This window comes from Calonectris borealis, chromosome Z, assembly GCF_964195595.1.
Source record: "Calonectris borealis chromosome Z, bCalBor7.hap1.2, whole genome shotgun sequence".
Classification (NCBI taxonomy): Eukaryota; Metazoa; Chordata; class Aves; order Procellariiformes; family Procellariidae; genus Calonectris; species Calonectris borealis.
In genome coordinates, this window is record NC_134352.1 from 65,136,198 (window position 1) to 65,162,327 (window position 26,130).

General features: G+C 42.0%; 1 protein-coding gene across 5 annotated transcripts; it reads left to right on the forward strand.

The window, feature by feature from the left end:
• Positions 1–104: 104 nt before the first annotated feature.
• Positions 105–26,046, forward strand: LOC142075963 (uncharacterized). Of its 5 annotated transcripts, XM_075138170.1 has the most exons (7): positions 105–500; positions 1,329–1,611; positions 2,790–2,982; positions 3,242–3,317; positions 8,258–8,396; positions 18,148–18,240; positions 23,841–26,046. In XM_075138170.1, the coding sequence occupies exons 1-3, from the start codon at positions 248–250 to the stop codon at positions 2,914–2,916; spliced, it is 663 nt and encodes a 220-aa protein (XP_074994271.1). In that variant the 5' UTR covers positions 105–247; the 3' UTR covers positions 2,917–2,982; positions 3,242–3,317; positions 8,258–8,396; positions 18,148–18,240; positions 23,841–26,046. The 5 variants fall into 5 exon arrangements, with proteins under 5 accessions (XP_074994271.1, XP_074994269.1, XP_074994268.1 ...); XM_075138168.1 differs by lacking the exons at positions 18,148–18,240; positions 23,841–26,046 and adding an exon at positions 11,098–14,615; XM_075138167.1 differs by lacking the exons at positions 18,148–18,240; positions 23,841–26,046 and having other exon boundaries at positions 8,258–14,615.
• Positions 26,047–26,130: the final 84 nt, after the last annotated feature.

Sequence of the window (26,130 nt, forward strand, 5' to 3'; positions counted from 1 at the left end):
GTGCCGCACGCCTTACCAACGGCGGGGGGCGGTGCCTTATGCAAATCAGCGCCACAAACGTAAATAGAACGGCCCGAGGAAGGCTCGTTCCGGGCGCCGGCGGGGGTTTGGGCGGGCGGGTGGTGCGCGCTCCTGCCTCCCCCGCCCCCTCCCATGATGTCACGCGCTCAAGCCCGGGCGCGCCTCGCGCGCGTGGTGGGAAAAGGGGGCGTGGCCGGCGGCGCCCCTCTCTGCCACCAAATAGGGAATGGAATGCGGGGGCGGGGCCCCCGCGGCCTCATCCCCGTCACCTCTGCTGGGAAAGCCGGCGGGCGGGGAGAACCGCGCCTCGCAGCCGGGAAATACGGTAGCGGCTGAGGCGGACCCCTCTGCCCGCGGAAAGACGGGGGCCGGCACTCCTCCGGCGCCTGGCCTGTTGGAGGGGGAGGCAGAGCGACGCCCGCCTTTCGCCGGCGCTCCGCGGGAGTTAAGAGCTGCGGCGGGGAAGCCTCGCAGGGCAGGTAGGAGGGGCCCACACGGGGGAAAAGGCCTCTGGGGCAGGAGCCGGGGTGGGCGCCGGGGTGGGGCCTCTGGGGCAGGAGCCGCGGTGGGCGCCCTCACGCGTGCCCGCAACCAGCCCGTGAGCTACCTCAGCGAGGCGCGCCCCAAGGCGCCCCCTCTATTAGAGGCGCTACGGTAGCTGCGGCCGCGGGTGCCCGGCGCGTGCGGGCCCGGCGGGTGGCGCGCGCGGCGCGGGGCGGGCCGGTGCTGGCGGCTCGGCGGCCGCTTCGCTTCGCAGACGGTCGGGCCTGGGAAGCGGTGCGGTAGCCCGCGGTGAAGGGCTGGGCGCCACAGACCCGCGGTGAGTCGATTGAAGGCCATTAACGCGTTGCGTTTGCCTCGGTGTCGGAAGGGCGCTGTGGAGAGGCCTCGGCTGGCTCTCGGCGTGCGGTGCGGTGCGGCTGCGGCAGAGCGTGAAGTCGAAAGGATTCTTTTTATTCTCCTGCGTGCGTTGAAAAAGCATTGCATTCGGGATCGCACCGGCTCCTCAAATTAAATGGCCTCCCCAGAAAAGAAACAAACCCGAGGAAACAAGGACGGCGGCAGGCTGAGGGTGCCCGGCTGCTGCACGGCGCCGGGCAAACACCAAACGCTACCCCTGCTTCTAGCCGGGGGTTCTGGCCCTGATCACAGCCACGCTGCTAACGTAAAATATTACGAAAATACTACGCAATAAGGATCAGGGCTGGCAAATAAAGCCGGTACCGTCTTTCCTATGGAGAGAGACTTTGATGTATCATTTTATAACAATCAACGTTTTTTATTAATTAAATATTTTGGAACTTTAGCTTGGAAATGGCATTTTTGGCGACTCGCAGTTGAAAACAATACTTACTCCTCTGGCTTGGGTTTAACAACGAAACAGCACCTGCTAGCGCGCAGTGCCGAAGCCGTCATTGGAGCGCCTGGTGGCTTCGTTCCCGTCGGCTGGTTTACCCAGCTGGACTACATTTTCCATGGTGCAATGCAAGCCTTCGGCTGGGAGGTGCGCCGTCGGGAGGTGGTTTCATCAGAGAACGCAGCGAAAGAATGTCAAGTCTGCCAGGATCTAAGAAGTACAAATAACATCAAGTTGGCTTGAAACTTAGCATCTACTTTTTGTTTCCACCAAAGCCCCAGACTAGAACAATAGCTTATTTTCTGGACGGGGGATTGAAGAGCTTTGCAGAAACTGCATTTTCCATTAGTAATAGACAGGAAATTGAAGGAACCATATCAGACTTGATTTTTAAAGAAAGATCAGCAGAAACCTGAAGATGGTTTAGAATGTGCGAGTACTGGCTTTTTTATAGGCTTGTGAGCTCTTAGACAGTAGCGCTGATTTGAAGTTTCACAGGTAGAGAATTTTTTTTTCTGTCTAGGTCTGGAACTTCTTTTTGCTTTTTCTGCTGTCAGTGGCTCATACTAAGAAAATGACAGATGTTTTTTAGCCAAGGAGTTTTAGCTGCGGACCAAAGACAGCACCTAAACTATGTTCTGCGTAGATTATTTTTTGTATGTACTACAAGTTGTTTGTTCTTTGGGATCATGAGAGCTACCTTCTGGGTAAGAAATGGGTATAAGCTGATGCTTGTGCTTCTGAGTGTAGACCGCACAAAACAGTTACTCTTGAGCTGCCAGTTTCATAAGGCCACGGATACCTTGCTGGGATATTAACTGGCTTCTTCCCCATTTTACAAGTGATCTACTGGATTTATAAACTTAACTCTAACTAAATTTTGGAGGTGTTAGGGAGCCTGAATGCTAAAGGCCAGAGATGAGGATGTAGTACTTTCTTTTACTGTTGATATGGTATTGAATTCAGTATTTCTGAGAGCAGAGAAATGGAATGTGTAGAAGGTAAAAAAGAACTTCATGACTGCATGTGTATGAGTGCAGAGGAATATTATATTTAATTTTCACCCCATCACTTACTCTTTCTTAATAATTGTTCACATCTCGAAGCAATTTTTCCTCTATGTTGTTCTAGAGCTATTTCTGTTTTAAGCAAGTGTCTAGCAAGTCAGTAAAAATGCTCTTCTAAATTGGGTAATGGCTGTTCTTTACCAGGTCTTAGCCACCTGCTGCAATAAAAATAACACACTAATGCTGCTGGAAGAATTCTTCCTGTCATAATAAAGAAACTTTATGGTAAAAATTGAGAAATAAGAAGAGTGAGAAGAATACCAATGAACAACAAAACATCCATAATAAGCAGAAATAGCCCATGTGTTGGTTATCTCAACTTACTCATTCTTCTGTTTTTTCAGATCTGGGCAGAAATTATTAAATTCGCTTAAGGAATCCCAGAGAAAAGCAGGTGGAAAAACCCAGAGATCCGCCTCTCTCATCCGACTACCGCTCAACAGCAATAGCTGCTTCCCATTACATCTATGAATATTAATAGCTACAGAGGATGCTGGTGAAGCTTTTTTATTTCTGGGCTAGGGAGCCCATGAAGAGGTAATGCCATCTTTGCTCTTGACATTCCGCCATAAGCAGCGGGTATGCTTCTCCTTGGGCCTCCCTCTGCACTGGTGTAGCACCATAACGGCTTGCAAATGATCATCTGAGGCTGAAGTTCCTTTGTCCTGCCAGTTTTCCCCCTTGAGTTCCTTTAATTAAAAGCATGTGGGAAGATGCGTTAATCCAGGGAAGAAATTAAAATGTGTTAAAGCCATACCTGAACTGTATTTTAATTTCTAGTTATTTTTCCGTTCAGTGGATGTTCTTCTTGTGGAAAGACCTTGCTCAGCTGAGCGTTCATTTCCTCTTTTTCTGCCTCACGGTTTTGGGAGGTCTGTATTCCAGAGCTATGCAGAGAGGAAGGAATGGCTGCAAAACAGCAACCTTAACTTGGTTAACTTCCTGCACGTAATCAAGGCCAATCCTTGATTTGGCCAGGGAAAAATACCCTTGGCCACCACGCAGTGAAATTCCTTCTTAATAATCTTTCAGAGCGTTAGGCCACTTGCAGTCACTTTTTCTCATTCCAGTAAAACACACAGGGCTCGAGTGTTCTACCAGTTGTGCTACTTTAAAAGAAGGATCGCATACAGCTGCACAGTTGTCTTTGTATGCAGCAAATAATGATCTAAATGTAGAAAAATGGATGGCAGACAACCTAATGCTGGCCAATGCAAGTCACCCTGATGGTTAAATCTTATCTGGAAAGATGAGACTCAGCATTCCTGATTGAAGCTGAACAAGAATCTGGATTCATGCACTGCATAAAATATTTCTAAATGCTGGGAGGGCAGGGGGTCAGAGAAGAAGAGGAGGAAACTCGGGAAGGGAGGCTAGAGGGTTCTCAGAACTAGAGCTTTAAGGAAAAAAAACACAAGAAAAATTATTTGAGGTCACAGCACTAAAATAATCAAATACAAGACTGATGGGCCTACTGAAACAGCTGAATTTACGATGCTAAACCAAGTCTTTTTTATCCTGTTTCTTTAAGCCTTTTTAGATAACTAGGCACTTCAGTTCTTATATGAAAGCTATAGGTTTTACAGATACCAAATATATTCTGACATTTATCATTTGAAAGCTTGAAAAACACTGCTGTAGGTAAAGATAGTGAATTATCACAGCGCTTTGCAGTGTAGTGACTCTCGAAATTCAAATACAGGAAAAACGGATGGCAGTGATGGGTGTCGATGAAGTTACCATCTTAAGATTGGTCAATGAAGAAAATAGTGTAGTTGGTCAATATCTTTGGTTTTACAATATTTTCTTAAAATAGTTTCCTTCATTATGTTCAGAAACTATTTTTAATTTAAGGAGTTAAAAAAAGAACACTTGCCTTTTACTAGCCTTTTAAATCAAATACTCTAGGATATTGCCAGCTTTTAGAGTCTCTCTATTACGGTGAAAATAAACCAGCAGCACTGAATGAGCCCTTTCAAAGTGCAGATTTTTATTCTAATTAAATTCCATGATGATTCCAAAACTGGAGTCAGAGGCTAGAATCTAAAAGCATTTAGGAAAATGTACTTAAAATACTAAGCGTGCTTTACCAGTATCCTAGAATAATGAAAAGAGACAAACATCTTAATTTGAGCTAAATCCTCTTGACATTCATTTCTGTGTCCTCTGCCTTTTTGTGGCTTGATACTTGACGTATGAAGTCATTCTGAGATGGACTGAAGGGGAGGGCATTGTGTGTGCCATAGTCCCAGAGCTGTGCGAATTAATGCTGCTCTGTATTTCCTCAAGGAATGAGCACATTCAGCTTACATTTATTGAGAATAGACCCTGGGAATGAATTATTTCTTCCTTATAAGGAGTCTTGTGTTGGGATATCTGTTGGGACGGTTTAGCTCACTACCAAGTTACTGGGAATAAAAGCATCACTGTTACAAACCAAATGATAATGTGCAAGTGGCTTCTTAAAATTAAACATGTTGGACTGATTTAGAGGGTTCAGAATATCAAAGTCTTGCAATAGAGGAATAAGAGTGTCTCGCCTTTCTTCAGAGTTTTAACTTATTCACTTACCATTTGCAAAAAGTCAAAAGCAGAAGAACCTGTCAGGAAGAATCTAGATTTAACATCCCTCTGGGTTTGTTGTGACCTTCTATAGATCTGAGTTGCAGAATTCGTGAACACTCGAAGTAAAAACAGTGCTAATCCTCTCACAGACTTTTGTAAACTTTATTTTTAAAGGATTATATTTTTCTAATATTGAAATAAGAGCAAATGTGATGAAAACTTCAGCCTTTAAAATAACTTCCTTATAGGTATTCTCTGTCTTTACTGCAAATGCATACACTTAATTGTGGTAAAGTGGTTAAAAAAAAAAAAAAAGATTCCTCAAATCTTTATCCTCTCCTGGTCAGACATCCTCCACCAAAAATGTGATAAGCCAGTTCAGAAGTTAATCAGGTGCAAAATGCCACCGATCAGTCTACCAGCAGGTGTGGGAACATTTCAGCACATACGGTGTACAGAAAGTGAAGGGGACCAGTGCTTTAAAAGGAAATATTATTGGACTGCCTTCTTGTGGATAAGCATCCTACACTAAGAAACCTCCTTTTTATCTTCCCGGGCTTCCTCCCTTTAAACTGCACTTCAGACTTCCTTGCAGTAGACCACATAACTACCTTGCTGTGGCAGGCAACGTAATAATTCTTGGGCAGAAACTCTGCATGAAGAAAGGCATGCAATCCTCAGAAAACTTCAATCCACTAATGGCAGGAACAAAAGGCATTACTTACCCAGATTTTCACCTGTAGCAAAGAAAGAGAAACAACATACACTAAAATTCTCAGAAGTGTTTTTTCCAGGATGCTAAGTGCTGGTAGAATAGCTTTAAAGCAAAAAAAAAAAAAAAAAAAAAACAACACCCACAAAAAACCCACCAAAAACCAAAAAACCCATTAAAAAAACCCAAACACTTCCTCCCATTTCAAGAAGTCTGAGTCCAGATTCATTCGTGATGGCAGGAGAACTGTACTTAGAAGGAAACCGCTTAAATATGCCAAAAATTGAAGCTCCTGCCTATGCACTATAGAGATGTGGTGCGTATCAGTAGGACCCTTGCTGTGCTGGTGCCTCCTTGTCTCCACCAGCACAGCCAAGACAGCAGTGCAAGGAAGAGGAAAGTACAGCTAACTGGCCAGCAATTGCTTCGGATATTTGCCAGTCTTCTGTGAACTTCTCTGCCTTTATAAATTATAACTGAGGACCTGCAGAAAGTATGGAGGCAGAGAAAAGGCAGAGATAGCTAAGCAACATTTAAATGTTTCCTGTTAAAACAATTGTCATTCTTTCAAAAAGCTTGGGTACAATGTCTGCTTCCCCTAACTTGGTCACTGGTTACTGCATTTGGCAAACTGGGGAAACAGCTAGACTTTAATATTTTTTTCTTAACAATCTATTAAAAATTTGGTTCCTACCGGTACTTAGTTTACAAGTATTTGAACAATACTGCAAACCTGCCTTTAGCTTTGCTGGGACTGAAACACCAAGACAGGATTTACAGGTGAGTCTTTTCTTGGGTTGTATCAGAGACAAACCTACAAGGTAGCGCTCTAAATATGGGGGCTTCTGTATAATTCAGACAGCCTATGGAAGTAGAATCGTAGAAGCACAGAATAGTTTGGGTTGGAAGGGACCTTTAAAGGTCATCCAGTCCAACCGCCCTGAGTGAGCAGGGACATCTTCAACTAGAGCAGGTTGCTCAGAGCCCCATCCGACCCGACCTTGAATGTTTCCAGGATGGGGCATCTACCACCTCTCTGGGCAACCTGTTCCAGTGTTTCACCACCGTCATCGTAAAAAATTTCTTTCTTATATCTAGTCTAAATCTACCCTCTTTTAGTTTAAAACCATTCCCCCTTGTCCTGTTGCAACAGGCCCTGCTAAAATGTTTGTCCCCATCTTTCTTATAAGCCCCCTTTAAGTACTGAAAGGCTGCAATAAGGTCTCCCCGGAGCCTTCTCTTCCCCAGGCTGAACAACCCCAACTCTCTCAGCCTTTCTTCATAGGAGAGGTGTTCCATCCCCCTGATCATTTTTGTGGCCCTCCTCTGGACCCGCTCCAACAGGTCCATGTCTTTCGTGTGCTGAGGGCTCCAGAGCTGGACGCAGTTCTCCAGGTGGGGTCTCACCAGTGCAGAGTAGAGGGGCAGAATCACCTCCCTCGACCTGCTGGCCACACTTCTTTTGATGCAGCGCAAGATACAGTTGGCCTTCTGGGCTCCAAGTGCACATTGCTGGCTGATGTCCAGCTTTTCATCCACCAGTATCCCCAAGTCCATCTCTGTGGGGCTGCTCTCAATGCCTGTATTCATGCTGGGGGTTGCCCCAACCCAGGTGCAAGACCCTGCACTTGGCCTTGTTGAACCTCATGAGGTTCACATGGGCCCACTTCTCAAGCTTGTCCAGGTCCCTCTGCACGGCATCCCATCCCTCAGGTGTGTTGACTGCACCACTCAGCTTGGTGTCATCTGCAAACTTGCTGAGGGTGCACTCGATCCCACTGCCTATGTCATTGATGAAGATATTAAACAGTACTGGTCCCAATATGATCCCCTGAGGGACACCACTCGTCACTGGTCTCCATGGACATTAGCCATTGACCACTACCCTTTGGATGCAACCATCCAAGCAATTCCTAACCCACCAGACAGTCCACCCATCAAATCCATACATCTCCAGTTTAGAGAGAAGGATGTTGTGGGGGACCGTGTCAAAGGCCTTACAGATGTCCAGGCAGACGACATCAGTAGCTCTTCCCATGTCCACTGATGTAGTCACTCCATCATAGAAGGCCACTAGGTGGGTCAGGCAGGACTTGCCCTCGGTGAAGCCGTGCTGGCTGCCTCGAATCACCTCCCTGTCCTCCATGTGCCTTAGCATAGCTTCCAGGAGGATCTGTTCCGTGAGACTGAAATTTTTCTGTATGGCAGAAAAATTATCCTGTGCCATCTGGTTAAGCTTCATTTGGTCAAAGAGGACTATGCACTGAGGAATAATTAATAAAGACCCAATGCAAGGGTATAACATTTTGGGGAGTTGTTTTCACTTCCCCCCTCCCCCCCCGATTTAATCTTCTATTTGTATCTCTGTAACAGTATTTGGTGTCAGCTCCATCCTTAAGCAAAGTGCCATTTAACTACTTTTGCAGGTTGGGTTTAACTAAGTAAAACTTGGGCATTTGTCCCAGGGCTTTAGAAAGTGTTTGACATTTTGTAGCCCAAGTGCTAATTAGGCTGATGTGTACTTGTTTTACCAAGTTATCCCTGCAACGCCGAGAGACTGAGCTGTGGAATACTACATCTGTTTGGAGCAGTCAACTTTCAAAGTCAAACACAGCTTACCAACTTACATCTGGGTGGTGTTGATATACTTTCACCTTTATTTTATACCCCAACTGTAAGTATTTTCATTGCCTATTTGCCTGTTTCTATCCCTTCTTTCTCTTTCCCATCTTCCTTTGACCATACCTTGTGCTGCCCATTCATTGTACGCTGTACTGCTCTGTCCCGACTAATGCCCTGTAAACTTTCCATCCGCTTAGCTTCCTTCTTCCTATTCTTCCTGTCCTGCAGTCTTGGAAATGGTACCAGAGCTAATATCTCAAGCTAAGCCTTGTAATCAAATTCAGAAGACAGAGATAAGCTATGGTTAGAGCTCTGCAGTAAAATTTCTTCAGAGAAACCAGTACTTCCTTCTACTTCAGTAGCTTCAAAGGTTTCACTGGAATCCCTTTCTTGGAACAGGGATTTAATTTTTTTTTTTCCTACTGGTCTGTCACTAAACAACATCTAACTTTTGAAGTTGCTCTGAATAACAACATCTAACTTCTGAAGTTGCTTTGAATGGAAAGGGAGGGCATTCTTCTTTTTCCTCTTTTGTGCTCCAGGGATTAAGATGAGCTGAGAGATATGCCTCTGCTGCACTTCGCCACTTGGAATAATAGTGGCACAATGTGCTTTTATGTTTCCGGAAAGTTAGTGCTTTGAGCCTCTTCCAGGGGGGTATTAGGAGTTGCAAGAATTTGGTAGTTTTACTGCTGAAATGGAAGGGACCGCTTGATACTTAATACGTACCCATGCTTCTTTGCTTCAATAAATTAGGCAGGACTCGTGGGACAGCTGTCGTATTGCTAGACACTGTCCTCTGCTGGGCTGTACTGGCGTCCTTCAGAAGGAATAGATACAGGCACTGTGTGTGGTGTGGTCCAAATGCTCCAGGAGATACTGTGTCAGATACTGTGACCGCGAGCTTAGGCAGATGTCACCATCAGTCATCCTGCGGATGTTGTGATCCATGAGCAGGAGGGGTAGAAATCTACTCTGGTGTCTTCATGTAAAACAAATTTTTTTAGTGGTTCCAAAAAACAGAGCCTCTGGGCAGGGACAGGTCTCTATGGAGCCTCTGAATTCATCAAGTGTAGTGAAGGTCCGATGCTATCTTGCTGCTCCTGCAATCTGAGGAGATGGAAGAATCTCTCCAGTACCCTAACGCAGAACTGCTTCCCAGTTAGTGCTTTCAGTATGTGCTTCTCAGAGCTTTGTTACAGACAGCACAAAAATCACCTTGTCCTTCTGTGGTTTCAGTGGTTCTGAGCAGCAGCAAAGCCTGAGCGGGGTTTTCACTGTGCTCAGGGCAGCAGTGCAGGCACCAAAGCTCTCCATGTGCACACTTGGACAACCAGTACTGAGTCTGTTTGCACTCTACCACTGACCTTTCAGTTTATGTCTGCAAACATAAAGGCTTTGATTTTTTTTTTTTAAACAAAAGTTTACTGGCTGCAGTTGAATGGCTGCTTTTGAAGTTCACTAGGAAAGCTAGAGATCTTTTCTTTAAAAAGAAAATAAGAAATCACTAGGATATGAGTTAGGAGTGGAAGAACTGAGGAAGAGAAAATTTGAAGGATGAATGTATAAACCCAGTCCCTTGCCAACTCCACCCTCTAAATGTCATTTACTGCCAGGGAAATTGGATCCACCCTGGACTGGTTCTAGCGTCAGGAAAATCCTCCTGAAATAGCTCTGGGCCTTGCAAAAGTTGCAGTTTCCTCTCCCAATAATTGATGCTGTGGTGACAACCTCCATCTGGTACTCATGAGTAGCAGTCACCACATCTGCTAAGAGGAAGAAGGCAACATTTTCCCGTTGCTCAGAATCTCTTGCCGTGTCTGCAATGATGGTCCTAGGAGTGAAAAATCACTTGCTAAGTTTGGGCACTTCTTAAAAGGGATGGTATCCCCTATACTGGCAACTTGGAAATGAAACTGCAATCTCTGCCTACTCAGATTTTAAGAAGTGTAAATAAAGAGGAACCACTTTAAGAGTACCTGGGGATTGGTCTAAGTTGCATTATTGCCATTGAATGTGGGTTTATTTCATATTGTTTACTAAATGGAGAGTATAACCATAGCAACATTCATGACATGCTCTGTATGGATCTGCCAACACGAGACTGAAATTAGCATTCAGAAGACAACTGTTTGAAAGTAGCTTAAGAACTGAAAAATCATGTTTCAGACTACAGTCCAAATGAGAATACACTTCAGCATCTGCAGAGTGAACATTATGCAACGTTTACTATTTTGGCTTATGCTGATCTCAGCAAGAGTATTTATGGTATCATTTGTATGGATCTTACCTTGATGAGTGAAAGCATGATGGTATAAATACTAATAGCCAGTGGTGATTCTGACTAGCCACATAACAACCATAGTTCTGTGTGAAGTATACCTAAAAATACAAATACTACTCCCTTTTATGCTCAACTGTCGTGCAAAGATAGTAAAAATCTTTTTTCCAAGTTTACTTGGAAAAAAAATAAAGAATGACAATTCCTAGACAAGATGAAGGTTCTACTGTCTGCATATGAAGAAAAAAGGTGTGGGGTGAATGGGAATAAGGAGGGGAGTATAAAAGGAAATTCTAGATCTGAGTTAGTCCTCTGCTGTCCCAGGTATATTTGTTGATAAACTTAGTTGAATAAATATTTTTTTTTATTGCATGTTGTGATGTTCTTGCAGAAATCTTTTATATGGGAAGTTATGGTCTGACAGAGTGAAGGTGGATTGAATAATAGCTTGCTGGTTCATGTCTCTCCACAGGTCACTTCTTTCTGAAAGGAGCAGAGTCAACGTAACTACACCTTTCTCATTGAGTCATACCAGCTGTTGCAAGTAATGCTGAACAAAAATAATTCCCTGGTTACTCTGCCTGCACTTTTATCTGTGGTTAGCTTCACTGTTCTTGTTTAAGTCAGTTTCTTCTTTTGTGTGCATCTGTCACATAGCAGGAAAGACATGTTTCTGTAAGTAAGCTTCATAAGTAATTTAGGAGATGCGTAGGAAAATACAGAACTGCTTTTAACTAACTTTTGAAAGTTGGCTAGATTTTGAGCTGACTCTGCCCTTTCAACAGATGCTCAGAACAGTGACTGCTCTTTATTGCCTCAACACACCATCTTGGGATAACACATCAGCCAGTCTGATGGAATATTTTATGTAGAGTTACTACTTCCCGTGAGTCAGTGCTGTAAATGGCAATTACGTCTGCAAAGAACACAGCATCATTCATGTCCCTTGCTGCCCTCATGGCTAGAAGTGGTACATTTAGGGAGGATTATGTTAGTCCTAAGAATCATATGGATCTGTAGAAATGATGGAAGTGTTGCTGGTAAAACACAAAAGACTGAATAATTAAGTATTTTTTCTATGTTTGAAGCATACAGGTAAACCCCAAACTTTTATCACTTCACAAGGGGAGAAAACACATTCTATTCCAGCAGTAACGCAGGAGTGTGTTAGCCATCAAAGCTAGGTTTAAAGTAACACGTTCAGATAACTTTAATTCAGTGTTTATATTCAAACTGACCAAACAACTATCTGTATTGCTACTGTTTGTTTCCAATAAATTTGGAACTGGGAAAAACAATCCAGAGGATTTGACGAAGTTTAAAGTATTGGCAGTAAAAAGGTTAAAGAGGACAATCCAGATGATTATTGGCTAGCATCCATGTAGGCAAAAAATGTATAACTGATAGGTAAGCTATTAAAGGAAATCAGTAGAATTAATGTTGGTCCGTGGGGTATATGAAAAACAGATCTGACCACAGTTTTATTAAAAACCACACTTGATAAAAAGTATAGTGTTTATGTAATACTTAGACTTCTTCCAAACATTTTGACTTACCACTGCATGTGGTCATGCTAATTTAATCAATATGACCTGTTTATTAATAGAATATTGGTTAACTGACAGCCAAAAACAAAATAGTAAATGAAGGATTCTAATTGAGCCAAGTATATTCACATTAGGGTTATTTCAGGAATTGCTTTTGACCATGTGTTATTTAATGTTTGTTTTAAATTATATCAAAGATTGTTCAAAATTATTAATGATACTCATAGATGACCCAAAAGATTGGGGATGTAATAAGCAAAAAGATAAGTCATTGATGCAGTCCAGATGACTTTGTTTAATAAGTTGAGTGCAAGCAGACAAGTGTTTTGTGGCTAACTATTAAGTAATACATCTGTGAACAGTGAAAGCAGACTGTCCTTTTTACCTGTACATTTGGTCTGCCCACCAAATACCAGAGCTCAAGAACAGAGAAGACACCCAAATTTGGAGCCATTGAAGGTCAGTTGAGCAAGGTGTTCTCAAAATTCCCTAGCAAACACAGCTTTTGGTTTTAGGGGAGTGTAAGCCTCCAATTTGTTTTCCTGGGTTTCCTTGTATATCATGGCTCTGATCATCTCTAAAGAGTTCAGTTATGTTACGTGCTTACACAACTTTATTTTGGCATCTCAGAGTAATGCCAGAACCTCCTCATGCTATAGATTTACTATACTTTTGAACTTTGAGTCAGTCTTTTTAGATATGTCTTATACCATAGATGTGTCACTACTTCTATTACCCTTTCTCTGCCTTGCGTGGCCTTTTCACATGTATGTGTATTTGCTATCATTCAAGACTACATTATCATCTAATCATTAGCTAGTTTGCAGACCATGTTTTTCCCCTATGAAGACAATCCCCATGACAGATGATCTTTTAGCTCTCTAACTGGCCCAACTTATGCAAGGGAGCTCTAAAACTAGTGGGGCTCAACAAAAAAGTATGTCTCATTTTTTCTCTGCGCTCATTCTTCTCTGTCTCTCCCAGCTTCACTAGTATCAAGAGTTAGAGCTCTACAAAATTGCTCCAGATCATTTCTGAACAAGTCTATTGGTACAGCTGTAACAAATAAGGGAATAAAACCACGTCTGCAGGTAATTCCCATAGTGCAATCATCAGTCACATTATGGCAAGGTTAATGCTGCTGTTGCCTTTTTCATCTTCAGAAATTTGTGTTTTGCTAGACCTAAGAAGAACTGAAAATGCTAGTTGGAATTTTTCTTCTGTTAACAAGTTCTTATTTGGGGATTTGGAGGAGGAATGAAGAGGTGCAGAGACATTTGTCGAGGAAGATAACAATGAATGAACTCTTAAATATGGTGTTTTGGTCAAAACGCCTCATGTAATTCCTGGCTATACAAAGAGAAGTTCCTAGGGACTACAAAGACAGTGCTAGTTCTATGTTTGACACTGAAACAATTTTTGCTGGAATTTTCTTTGTCCAGTTTAGGATTCAAGAAGACTGTTGCTAGACAGAAAAGGTTGAGAGAAGAGCCAGAAAAATCATTGATTCATGTGGTGTCATACAAGGAAGTTTTTCTGTTTGGTTTATCAAACAGAAAAGTGTATTGACTGCAGTCCAAAAGTATCTGCAATGAAATAGAAACTTAATACCTGGCTTTTCCATCTAGCTGACAGAGACATAACAGGATCTGATTGCTGGATGTTGAAGCTGAAAAAATCAGACTAGAATCAAGTGGTACAATTTTCCCTAAATAACGAGCAGCTAACTGTTGGAACACTTTAATGAAATTTATAATGGGTTTTCCATCTCTAGTAGTTTTAACCTCAAGACATGTCTTTCTTAAAAGATATATTCTAGCTGAACTCAGCAGTAGTTCAGGAAATATCAGGAAATCTATGACAAAACAGATCAGCCCAGATGGTGACAGTGGATGTTCTAGCCTCATCTCTGATGGGGACAAAGGTGGTTTTGGTTCTTCCTTCAGCTCTGCTATGGGCTTACTTCATGATCCATTTTTTTGCCCATGGATGCTAACATTTGTACTGGAGCTTCAGTGCAGCTGCAGCAGTTTAAGAAAGGGCATAATTGTCTGTAAATGGTATAGTGTGGCAAGGGATCCAGACTGCATAGAAGCCTGTTCTAAAGATGTATGCAGAGGATAGGCAGCCACACGTGGAATTTTAAGACTCCTTTTTCTTGTTTATTCCAGTTTCTGAGCAACAGTCTTGTGAATTAACAGTGTATCTGGTGATTCTGTGCTACTATGTAAGCTTGCGGTCATATACAGAAGGTGGAATACTGTTTTGGATTAACAGTCTCAGCTCATGTATTAACTCATGTATGCCTGTATGATTTTAAACGCACTAAGGGTATGTCCATATTGACATTTGATTTTTTAGCTTGTCCAAAACTTGCAACTTGTGTTTGGGCTCTTGTTTGTAAATTGTTATTTAGTCCTTCAAATAAAAAGTGCAGAAGTAATTAGTGACATTAGCTTATCATTATTTACAGCAAACCAATTCCCTCTTTGTGCATAGAAAACTAAAGCGATATCCTTGCTTGGCTGAAAACTTCCTTTCTGCAAGTAATAAAAAATGCAAATATCCCTTACAATGGCTACTTCAGCCTTCTTGCAGCTTGGGGCAAAACCACATTGGCAGAAGGACAATATCTTGTCTCTGATGGCTATGAAGCCTCTCTGAACTTGACCTGAATATGAACTTACACAAAAGGGACCTCTGTGCAGTGACAAGAACTTGAAAACAGAATATAATTACATAAGAAATTTAAAATAGGTTGGGGGGCATGTTTGAATGAGATCAGCATTCCAAGTAGTCCCTAACAAGAATTGGATATTTGTATCTCTGTTGCCACTTATTTTTCTTTATGACTGACCATCTGAATTTTTCTGTTAAGCTTCCTCCAAGCTGAAACCTTATACCTGATAGCAATCCTTCTTAACAGCCCTTTGGTGTAAAGTTGGCCTTGGTATCCTATACAAGTCTCCCAACTTCTTTAATTACTTTGATACTGATAAGAAAGGGATGTGTTTAAAAAAAAAAAAAAGCATCACAAAGGACCCTGTGTTTTCCTGTCCCGTGTTGAAGAAGCTAATAAATTGGATGATCTCACAAAATCAAGAGAAGGAAGAGCCACAGTAGTGTCATAGAAGTAGTAGGTAGCCCCGGTCACCTCGTCACCGCAGCACTGACCCAGGAGGGAGCTGCGCTAATTGCTGCCCTTGGTATCAGTAGCTCCAGGGCTTAGCTCCTATTCAGAGGAAGCCAGTTTCTCACTAAGCTCCCAGACAGTATTTTACTACTGAGGACATGCTTTATTCTCCTTTAGGGAGTTTTTCTCTTTTACGTTCTCATCAGGCTGCCTTGCGTGTTCTTTGTAGTTTCACTGGTCACCACTCACTGAGGAGCACATGTGATGTGTCACTCCTTCCTCATCCATCTTTGCACCAGATAGCTGTTTGATTACACTTAAACGACTCTGGAAATCTATGGGTAAGCAAAGCATCAAATTTCTAAGTAGGCCTTATGTCATACGCCTGCACCTCTTGGGTGGGTGGTCCTATGTTTCCATGCCTTGAGAACCCCAGTTTTGGATTGAGTGCTTTCAAGAATCATCTTTAACTTTGGATCTTTGTGTGTGCCCTCCATGGTAAAGACTCTGCCTGGCAACTCTCACTGAGACAGGAGGCTGCAAAGTACAACTGCCATGAGACCATGGCTTAGTACCTCACGCCTCCACAGTTCATTTTTGCCTTCTCCTGCTGAAGTCTTGTGTCTCAGATGCTATTGTTTGTGTTGCAACAAAGTCACAAGGAGAGACCTTGCAAAGCAGCACAGCATTTGCTGGTCTACGCAGGACTACACTTGACCATCATTTCCCCCTTTCTCATGGGCACCTGAAGAAACAAATTTTGATCTGTGGCTGTGGGGAAAGGAGGCAAAACCTTCTCCATCCTTCTTTCCCCAGTTTTGCTTTCTGTCTTTGCATTGAAGGAGGTTTCTCTTCTGAAAGAGCCCAAGTCTTTCAGACTTCTGATGAGATTTTCCTGGGATACACACCAGGCTTATGTCAAAGTGCTGTGATAACATTCAGTTGTTTGTAGCAGCAATCTAATTGCTCTTCCAGGCTGAAAATATTCCTGGCTGAGGTACTCTTGAAGGCTGTTTCAACTTCATAGATGTAATCTTGTTTCTGCTACAAAATGGTGAGTCTAATCTGTGCTTTAAATTACAATGAAATCATATCCACAAACTGGCAGGCATTCCCCAGACTATCACACCTTGCTTTTAACATATGGGCTGACTGACACAATCAGATCAAATGATTTTCCAGACTTTTTGCTATATCCACTACGCAGCATTTCTCATTTAAGCATTTCTCATTCCTGTCATGAGGCTGTATCTCCAATGATAGCTTAGATTCTCATCTGGTGTAAATTATCATAGTTCCAGTCAACTTCAATGGATTTGATAATTTATGCCATCTGAGGTTCTGCATCTGAAAACTCTGTAATAAAAAGCAGCTGCTACTTTAACTAATCTGAAAAATGATAAGTGCCTAGTATGCGTCTGAGTCTAGCTACCTTAGTACCTGTTACTCAGCTGCTGGCAGACTACTGCATACTGGAGAATTAAAGTCCTTTGTCCTGCATCTGAGTAACTGGGATTGTGTCTTGTATTTTATCAAAAATGAAAGTTGAACAGGGACTGCCATAGTCCTTGACAGCAACTTAGTGGGGAGACCCGAAAGCCAACACTCCCTTGGCAAAGCCTGTGAGTTTGGCTCTGCTAGAAGCTAGTCATATCTTTATACTGACCATGAACATTATGTATATTATACATATACTATATTTTAGAGCAGTTACTTAGGTTTGTCACTTTAATGTGGTTTAGTTTCGATTTCTGTATTCATCTTCAAGCCATATGACCATTATTTGATGTTTGGTATCAATTTGAACTTGTAAAGAATATGAGATTGCCTGGATATCAACTATTTATATCAAGAATATGGTAAGAATTCGTGAAGTGTTTCAAAGAAAACATGGTCTCTGACCTATTCCAGAATGTGATACTGTAAATAAAATGCCTATCACTGTATGTTTGAAGAAAATGTGTCTTCTTTATTTATGGTTCTTGATTTAACTCTCCACACAGAACAAATCATCATTTTTATATGACTAGAGTGTGTTATGCGATTTTGCCTGTAAAGAACTACTTGTGCCATAAAACATCAAATTTACCTGTTACTTTAAAATTTATATACAATTGTGCTCTTTCTTTTAGTAACAACAGGGCATAGCTATGAACTCCACCTTTTCTATGAAGCACGTTCAATCCTGGCTCAGGCATACTCCATGACTGCTACCCAGTGGGGACACTTTTAGTGGATAACAGAAGTTTCTGTCCATGCTCAAAAACCATCCTTAATAGGTCAGCAAGAAAAAGAATCAACTTTTATTCCAGCTTGTTCCTCAGAAATCACTGAGTCCGTCTGTCTGCCTTTACATCTTGCAGGGACTTTACATTCATCTAGACCTAAAAGTAACTTTTCCTGGTATGCCTGAGTAGAAGCGATGATAAATGACAGAATGCTGGATTTTAGGAGATGAACTTTTTTTCCTGCTACCCGAAGGTCATCTTTTACATCTCTAGGGCTGGTTATTTTGTGTTTCCTCTGCATCATCCCCTTTGTTTAATACCTACTACATACTTTATCTCTAGCTAGTACTAAGCCCTAAACCCTCCAATTACGGGGCGGGGGAGGGGGGCAGGGGAAGTATTTTTGCTTTTTCCTCCATTGTCAAACTTTCTTAGAAATATGTAACCAAGAATGAGTTATGAACCACCAATCTAAAGAAACTAGGTGTTTACAATCCCAAATTGGGAGAGATGTTTTGGAAATACATGTCAGGTTCTACTACGGTCATGGGACTTTTTAAGGGGATCCTGGGTTAGTTGCTTTGGACAATAGCTGTAGCTGCATCACCCAACAGAGCCTGGTACATGTGAAAGGAACACATTCACCCTCCAGAAGGCTTTTGGAGATGCAGACAGAAGCACAACAAAAATTACCCAGCTGAACTTAGGTAAATAAAACACCATCAAGCGCAGCCAAAGTGTCCTTCTCCATAGGTTGGTGGCAAAACTTAAGCAAGGACCTCCCCAAACTTCTCTTTTCCTTCCTTTTCTCAGCCTCCCAGTGTCTTTACCCTCACTGCTGCTTAACCACTGTCCACATATTTGGGTGACTCCATCTTACTACAGAGGGGCGATATCCTCTACCCATCCCAAAACTGCAGCGGCTTTCCAGCTCTTACATTCCTGCCATCTTGTTCCCACATAGTGGCCATGTGTGCAAAGTAATCACCAAGGGTGAGAGAAAGGGCAACAAAGACAAATAAATGTATGGAGATCATTGTCTCAGTGAGCCTGCAGGAAGCCTGAGGTGTGGTTGAACTAGTCTGGTAATGTTCTGCCCTTTGGCGCTATTTTATGTGTACTCAGGGGAAATAATCAGCAGTACAGTCATTTTTACATTTAGGGTATACAGATAATTTGTAAGTATAATAAATATTTTGTTTATGCAGCACATATGTTTGAGTACAGCTTTACCTGCGTATGAGAAATGACTCTCTATTCTGCATGTGCTTCAAAATATGCTGCTTACTTTTTGCGATGCTACTATGGATAGCTAAATAGTGTGTGTTATGTGTTGGACACAAATATGGCAACACTTTGTATTGTTTTACATGCTGACAAATTTATTTGAATTTATTTGCAGCCAACCAAAGCGTCATATCCAAAACCTGATCTTAATTATGGATATTCAATTTTGCATTTGCTAGAACAAATAGACAGAATTTTATGTCAGAGACGAGTTTGGATGGTAAAATATAAAATGAGATGCAGTACCTGCAGCGTCTCCTCGGGTCTAGCCAAAGGATGCCCCAGCCACTGAGTTCTCAGTTGGCTCCAGAACCCCCACAGCAAGGATGAGGACCTTGGCAACTGGGGAGGAAAGTACTTGGGCTCCGGGGGACTCCAGAGGCGGGGAAGGGAGTCAGCCTGAGCTCCTCCCACAAAGCTAGTTTTGCAGTCTGTCCTGCCTTTTTTTAAACTGTATAAACTGGGATGTAATCAATTGCTTCTTGTTCTGCTATTCCCATCAACAGTCTTTTGAAAACTGAACCCAAAATGTTTTACTAAGCTGAACTGGTAGGATTTCCCCTTCAGCTGTGAGAGATTTTATTCTTGTTCAAGGCCTCATTCAGGCCATGATGGAAATAAATACAGAAGCTTGGAAAAGGTTACAGGCCAAGGCCAAGCTGCCAGTGAGGGTCTTTGGTTGACTGCAGCCCAGGAGGAGAGGACAGATCCCTTGCCCGTTTTTCTACCTTTCTTCTCCTTTTCAGATCACTTCCACGTCATCTGTCTCTACATCTCATCTGATTTACTAGATTTTGTTACTCTTTATAGGAAAATAATTTTCTGTATTTGCCTGTGGAAGGTTTTTATGCTTATTTAGTAATAACACAGGATGTAGTGTACTCTGGGTGCACAGTACATCCACCTATCTAGAGTCAGACACAGCACAGGCAAATGCAGACAACCTCCTCATAAGGGAAATGCATCCATCAGATAGTGGAAGCTTTGGCACAGTAACATGGACCTTCATACACAACGGGAACATTCGCAGCTTCCTTTATATATGGGTGTGAATGCACTCATCACTCACAGAAGTTCAAACTTTGTAGAAATCCTACTTACCCAAAAGAGCTTTTTGCTCCCACTCACCTTATGGGAGTGAACTCCAACAGCGAAAGCCTTTCTTTTGTGTAGAAGGCATTTCCCTTGATGAGTTTTCTGGTTTATATCCTTTTGATTTCACAATGTGTCATCTTCTCATGTTCTGAAATAGTAAATAAAAACAGCTCATTTCTTTCCTCTTTGTGTTTTTTATATTATTTTATATAAATTTCAATTGTATCATCTCCGATCTGTCTCCCTCCAAACATTGAACTGTTTTCTGTCTCTTCATAACCAAGCAATGGATACTAATAATTTTCAGAACCTCCATATTCTATGAGGCTTTTTTAAACTTAGTAGATACTGGGGTTTTTTACTTTTTTTTAAGTGAGGGCACTCCTACTCAGAAAAAAAGCATGAAAATCCTCTACACAATATCTAATCAGTACATACTGCTAGCCCTTATCTAGATAGATGGCTTCTTGATTAAGATCTGTGTGACTTCAAACAGGCACAATTAAAGGCTATAGCAGAAGAAATCAAGCTGAATTGACCTCTACACTATTTTTTTAATCAATTTTAAAGTATATTTGCAATTATTAAAATAATTTGTGTGAGACTAGCAGAATAAATAACAAAAATATTAAGAACATTAAAATCATTTTAATTGTTAAATGTTTTCTATTAAAAGTCAAAACTGGCTAACAGATTCTTTCATGCAAGAATATAAGGGCTGACTGATAGTGATAACACCTCTTTTCTTCCTCATAATACAACAGATTGTGTGCACATATAAATTTGTGTAGTTGTAGTCTTCCATGTTAACATTTAGCAATGCATGTGTATACATCTGAATCAGTATAATAACTGAACACATTTTGAAGAGGTAACAGTATTTCATTTGAATTTAAATGTCTTGTTTTGAATAAGCAGTTATGTTATGGAGCTAAATCAGTCGGCTTAACAATAAAGGACAGTATGCTGATGAATTATGTATGTTATCTGCATTTTCTGCCTGCTGATAATTGACAGGTATCATGGCACCTTCTACAAACTTCCTGTAATTATATGCCACATATCAAACACAGACTTTTGTGTAATGGTCCTCCCCCTACACACATACACACAAAATGTTTTTATGTTTTATTTAAACCTTACAGCATTTTTAAATTTTCCGTTTCTCTCACTCTGGTTTCCAAGCTGCTTTGCCACTCAACCCATTCAACAATATTAATAAGATTTCCTCAGTGTTAGTTTGTCAGAGTCACTCATTCAAGCATTTGTTCCATCCTTTTTAAAAAAAAATTAGTTAGGATAAACCAATACCAAAGAAAATCTACCTTGTAATTGTTTAAGAGAAATTACCTGCTGTTTGGATACTTGTAGTAAAACAGATGGTTTAGTCTTTGATATCAAGTTCCTGTCTTTACTGACAGATATATTTTCATTATTATGTAGCAGCTTTAGGTAGTAACAGGTTAAAAAGCCCAATCTTAACGGACCTTATTAAATAGCTAGTTCCTTCCTGGTAGCATGCATTTAATTCAGACTAACTCCACCATAACAAGGATACATTAATTGGGTAGCTCCGTAACTGGACTCATTAGATGCAATGCTTACTGATTAAATTTAACCACTACTGGGTATCTTAGCACACGATTCAGAATTACTTTTCTTTTAATTCAGTGTTCTGTTCCTTGGAAGGAAATTAATTTTGCTGAGAATTATTTTAATAAACCTGTGATATTAAAGCTATAATTAAAAAAGAGTCTTTCAGTAACCTTGAAGGGCTTTTTACTTCTATTGCCTTTACCCAAATTTATATTTTAATCTAAAAACCTACATTCAGTAAATGATATGCCTGGTATATGTAAAAAAGCACCACTAGCATATGCTGTGGAAGAGTTCCTTACTCTCTATCATTGCATCCTTGATAGTATTCACTACCGGAGAAAGTGCATGAAACAAAGCCCCAGAAATTACAGAAAGTAATTGTGCAGAAAGAAAATTAAATAAATATCTCTTTTGTTCCTGTTAATTTAGACTTGATTTGTCAGCTTCTTTAGAAACGAAAGCTTATATTCTTATCCTGTGTCATTGACTGGGTTGGTTCTGAAGCTCATACCTTAGTGAAACAAGTGATCTGATACATTGTTTCTTACTGAATTAGAATAAACTATTAAATATACTTATAAAGCCCCTTTCATGAAAAAACACTTCAACTTTCAAAATATGATACTGTGGGACTCTGGTAGAAGGTGACTGTGAGCAGTCAGTGATGGCAAAGGAAAGGTAATGTACTACAACCAGCCAGTAACATTCCTGCTCTTTACTGAACTGAAAGACAAAATTTCAGGAAGGGGAAAAAAATAACACTATTTTTTCTCTAAGGCATGATTTTTGGCAAAGATGTCTGGATGTAGAGATCTAAACACCTGAGTGCAGCTAAACAAAGTAAAAAGCAGAGTGCAGATCTTTTAGCAGTTGTTGGCAAATGCCTGTATGAACAATCATCAATGACCATACGTAAGTCCAGTTTTCAAAGGCTTAGCATTCAGCTGAAGTAAACCCCAAATTCATAGGGATATGCGGAGGCACTCTGCTATCAGACTGAGTGCTAACTTCTCTATTTCTACCCCAGCATTGAGACCCTATAGCTGATTCTGCAGAAAAAAATACTGCCTGAACTTTTTTTAAATGTGCCTTTAGGCAGAAAGTTATGAGGAACTGCAACCGTGATTTAAATAATAGAAATGATCATGCTCCCTCTCCGATTTTTATTTTACGTTGCCACCAATGCACCTAATGCTTCTGAAGGAGGTTGTTTTCTAGCTGCTGCTTATCCAGCTTAGCCTGAAGCGGCACAGATGTCTCCCAGAAAGCTGTCGGGTTCAGCAGGAGAAGCTTTCCAGATGATCTCAGATGCATCTGCATGGCAGGAGGAGCTCGGGAAAGCGAGGCAGGCTGGGGTGCTTGGGGGACACAAGCCCTCCAGAAGCCCGCTGTCCCGGGGACGTACAGCAACCGCTCTCAGAGAGGAAGTGGCAAATCAAAGACATTTCCATAAGTTGGCTTACTTAGCCTCCTAAAATGAAGGTTAGAAGAGGGTTGGATTACTTTTGATAAAAAGAAAATGCGAATGTCTTCCACTCTGTACCCTTGCAAAGAATAATCAAACAAATATTCAAAACAAAACAGACTCTGTGATCCCCTTTCATCTTTTAATGGTCTCCTCACCTGTCAATCTGCTTAGCATAGCCTAATTTGTTTAGGGCTAAATAATACACCACTTTCTTCACAGGAGTGGTACATATTTAGGCAAGTAATCTTACGAAATTAACAGGACTACTCCTTTAATTAAGGGGTTCAGGACAGGACCTTGGCAAAAACCTTTTCTTGTCTGTGAGCATTCACATCAAAAGTGCTTACATAAGGGCTTATTACTATGTTAGAACAGCATCATCTGATTTTTGTTAGTGGGGGTGGGCCCCGTTACCTCTTATGGGGGCACTCACAGGCTCCAGCTCCCCAGCTTTCCATTATAATGCGGTCCGAAGAGAGAGTGTTATGTACCCTCCCACCACAGGAACAGACCTGTCACATCATGGGCACGGATGGGTGCATTCCCAAGCACATAGTGAAGGAAAATGCACTGAGCCCTTAGGACGGGGGTGAAACGGCTGCCAGAGCGACTCCCTGGCCCCGGCGCTGGGAAGGGGAGCAGCGTGCAGCGGCCAGGGGTCTTCTGCAGGGCTGGGCAGCACCAGTGAGCCCTGAGCAAGCATCTCCACTTTAGATGTTTTTCAGTTTTGGTTGTGGATTGCAAGCTACAGGGTTGTGGAGATTCAGGCTCATTGGTCAGCCTCTGAAAAGGCAGTAAATAAAGGAGCCGCATTGCCAACCTACAGATGCTGTGTCTAAACTGAGCTTTCCCATGCAGGTGAGCTGCAGCGGGAGAGAATGGCTGTCTGCCCCACGGACCCACGTGCGGAGAGTTCCCATGCTGTCCTCTCAGCTGCAAGGAGCTTCTGACAGGGCTTACACCTATACCATTTTGTTGGTAGGCCTTCAAAGGGTGAATTGAAAACACACTGGCTTATACTTGCCCTTAGAGAATAAGCACATCATTTCTGCTTATTTTGGCACTTGTGTCTAGCAACAAAAAAGACCCACTGTGGCAAAACAGGCTGTCATTCTCATAGCAAGCTGACTTGATTAATATAGTTGCAAAGCTTGTTTTGCAATTCAAACCTTGTCAAACCAAATCCAAAATTATTTTCCTGGATAAATCCAATTACAATATAAATACTGAATCAGAATGCGTTTTCTGTAATTACCAAGCAATTCTGCAAAAAGGCTCTTAAAGTAGGCTAAATTGCCTCTCTTACCCTGCCAGCCCTCCTTGCCCCCCCAGGGGCACCTTTCTGGAGCAGTGCTGTGCTCGGCAGAGGAGGCGGGAGGTCAGCCTGCATGTGCAAAGCCCCCAGCTTCGGGCTGGCTTGCAAGCAGCGGTGCTCCACTCAGCCCTAGTGCTGCTCCGGTGGGAGAAAGGATTGCTGACAAGCTGGTGTCTAATGGAAATGGACGCCTCTCCTATCCTCTGTTTTTCATTTGAAGTCCTCTCCTAGCTGGATATGCTTCTGTCAGATCAGTCAAGGCATCAGCAGGCTTTGCTCTGCGTTGTTACAAAGACAGCGATATTTTAAATTATGATAGTAATTTGTTGTATGCCTCTATTAAATTTTAAAAAAAGAAACCAAATAAACATTTTTTATCTCTGTAAAAATGTCCATAGGCAAGTGTTGGAAGTTTCCTCTTCCTGTAAAGCTGGCAGACATGTCGTCAGCATTACTAATTCTGAGAAGTTTGAAGACAAAATGCCAAATTTTTTTAACAATTGCTGTTTTGATTAGCTGGCAACCTTGACATCTGTAGCAGCTTTGTAGGGTCTGATTTTTAAGTAAGTGAGTGGCAGCTTGAAGGCCTTAAATAATTCATAACAGCCCCCTCAGTTTTGCGTTACCATTTTCCCCAATTAAAATAGCAGGGTACCAGGCCAAGGTGAGGGTCTCACAAACAACGACTGCCGTGAACGGTCCTTCCAAAATCACTGGGCTGTGCACAGGCATGAGTACGTGTTCAGCACAGCAGGTGGAAACATTTTTGAGGAAAGCTTTTTTCCATTTAAAATTAATAATTGATTGGACTGAGTGTTTCCCAGGAATGTCACAGTTCTGACAACAGCAACAACAACACAGAAATGTGAACGCTGTGCCCAGGCAAGGGCAGATTTTGCAGGACGAGAAGGAAGGGGATGCCCCTGCGCCGGTCGGATGCATCAGGAACAAAAGGGTTTTCCCACCTGCCCGGCCAACGTCCCGATCGTGGAGCCACGCTCTGTCCTTCTTGCTTTCCTGCTAGAAATATTCCACCTTAGAGAAATAATCCTGGGCTGGGCTGCAGCAGAGAGTCTCCGGCTGCCCGCCCCGGCCTCGCAGGTGGGTGCCGGGGCCGAAGCCCCCGCGGGGCAGCGAGGCCGATCGCCCTTCGCCCCCCGTGCCTGGAAATACCAGCGCTTCTGCAGGACCGGTCATGGCGGGATCACCTCGCTTCTCTTTTCTCCTTTTATTGGAAAGTGCAATTTTACACTTTCTCTTTAAAATGTGAAAGGAATTATCTGGTGCCAATATAGAAATGAAGGACATTTTGCATTTTTTCATAGACAAATTTGTTGTTTTTCAGCTAGACCCAGCAGGACAAAAACATTGAGAGGCCATTGACAAGGCTGAGGACTTTCTGGAATTCTCCAAGCCGAGACTGGCTCCCCATTGCATTTTTAGTGCTGTATTTCACTTTAACAAAACAAAGAGAAAAAGAAACAGACTCCCTATCTCCAAAATGTTGCCACCCACGCCAATAAGTGTCCTTGTGCTGATGATGCTTAGACTAGGAATTTATGTATCATTATATTTCAAAGATGCACTTTAAGTATTTACGTGTTACAACTTCCTGAGTAATACAGACTGTACTTGTCTAGAGCTGTTTCTACAGTACATTTTTTCAACACCCAATTACTCCACACTTGCCTCAAGATAATTTGTGGAAAATTTCATGAGAACTGCATTAGCCCTGATCTTTACAAGATGTTATCAGAATCAAAACAAAAATTCATTAAATAAGTATACAATATCTCTATGCCAGTTTTGTGTACCACTTCTGGTTCTATACCA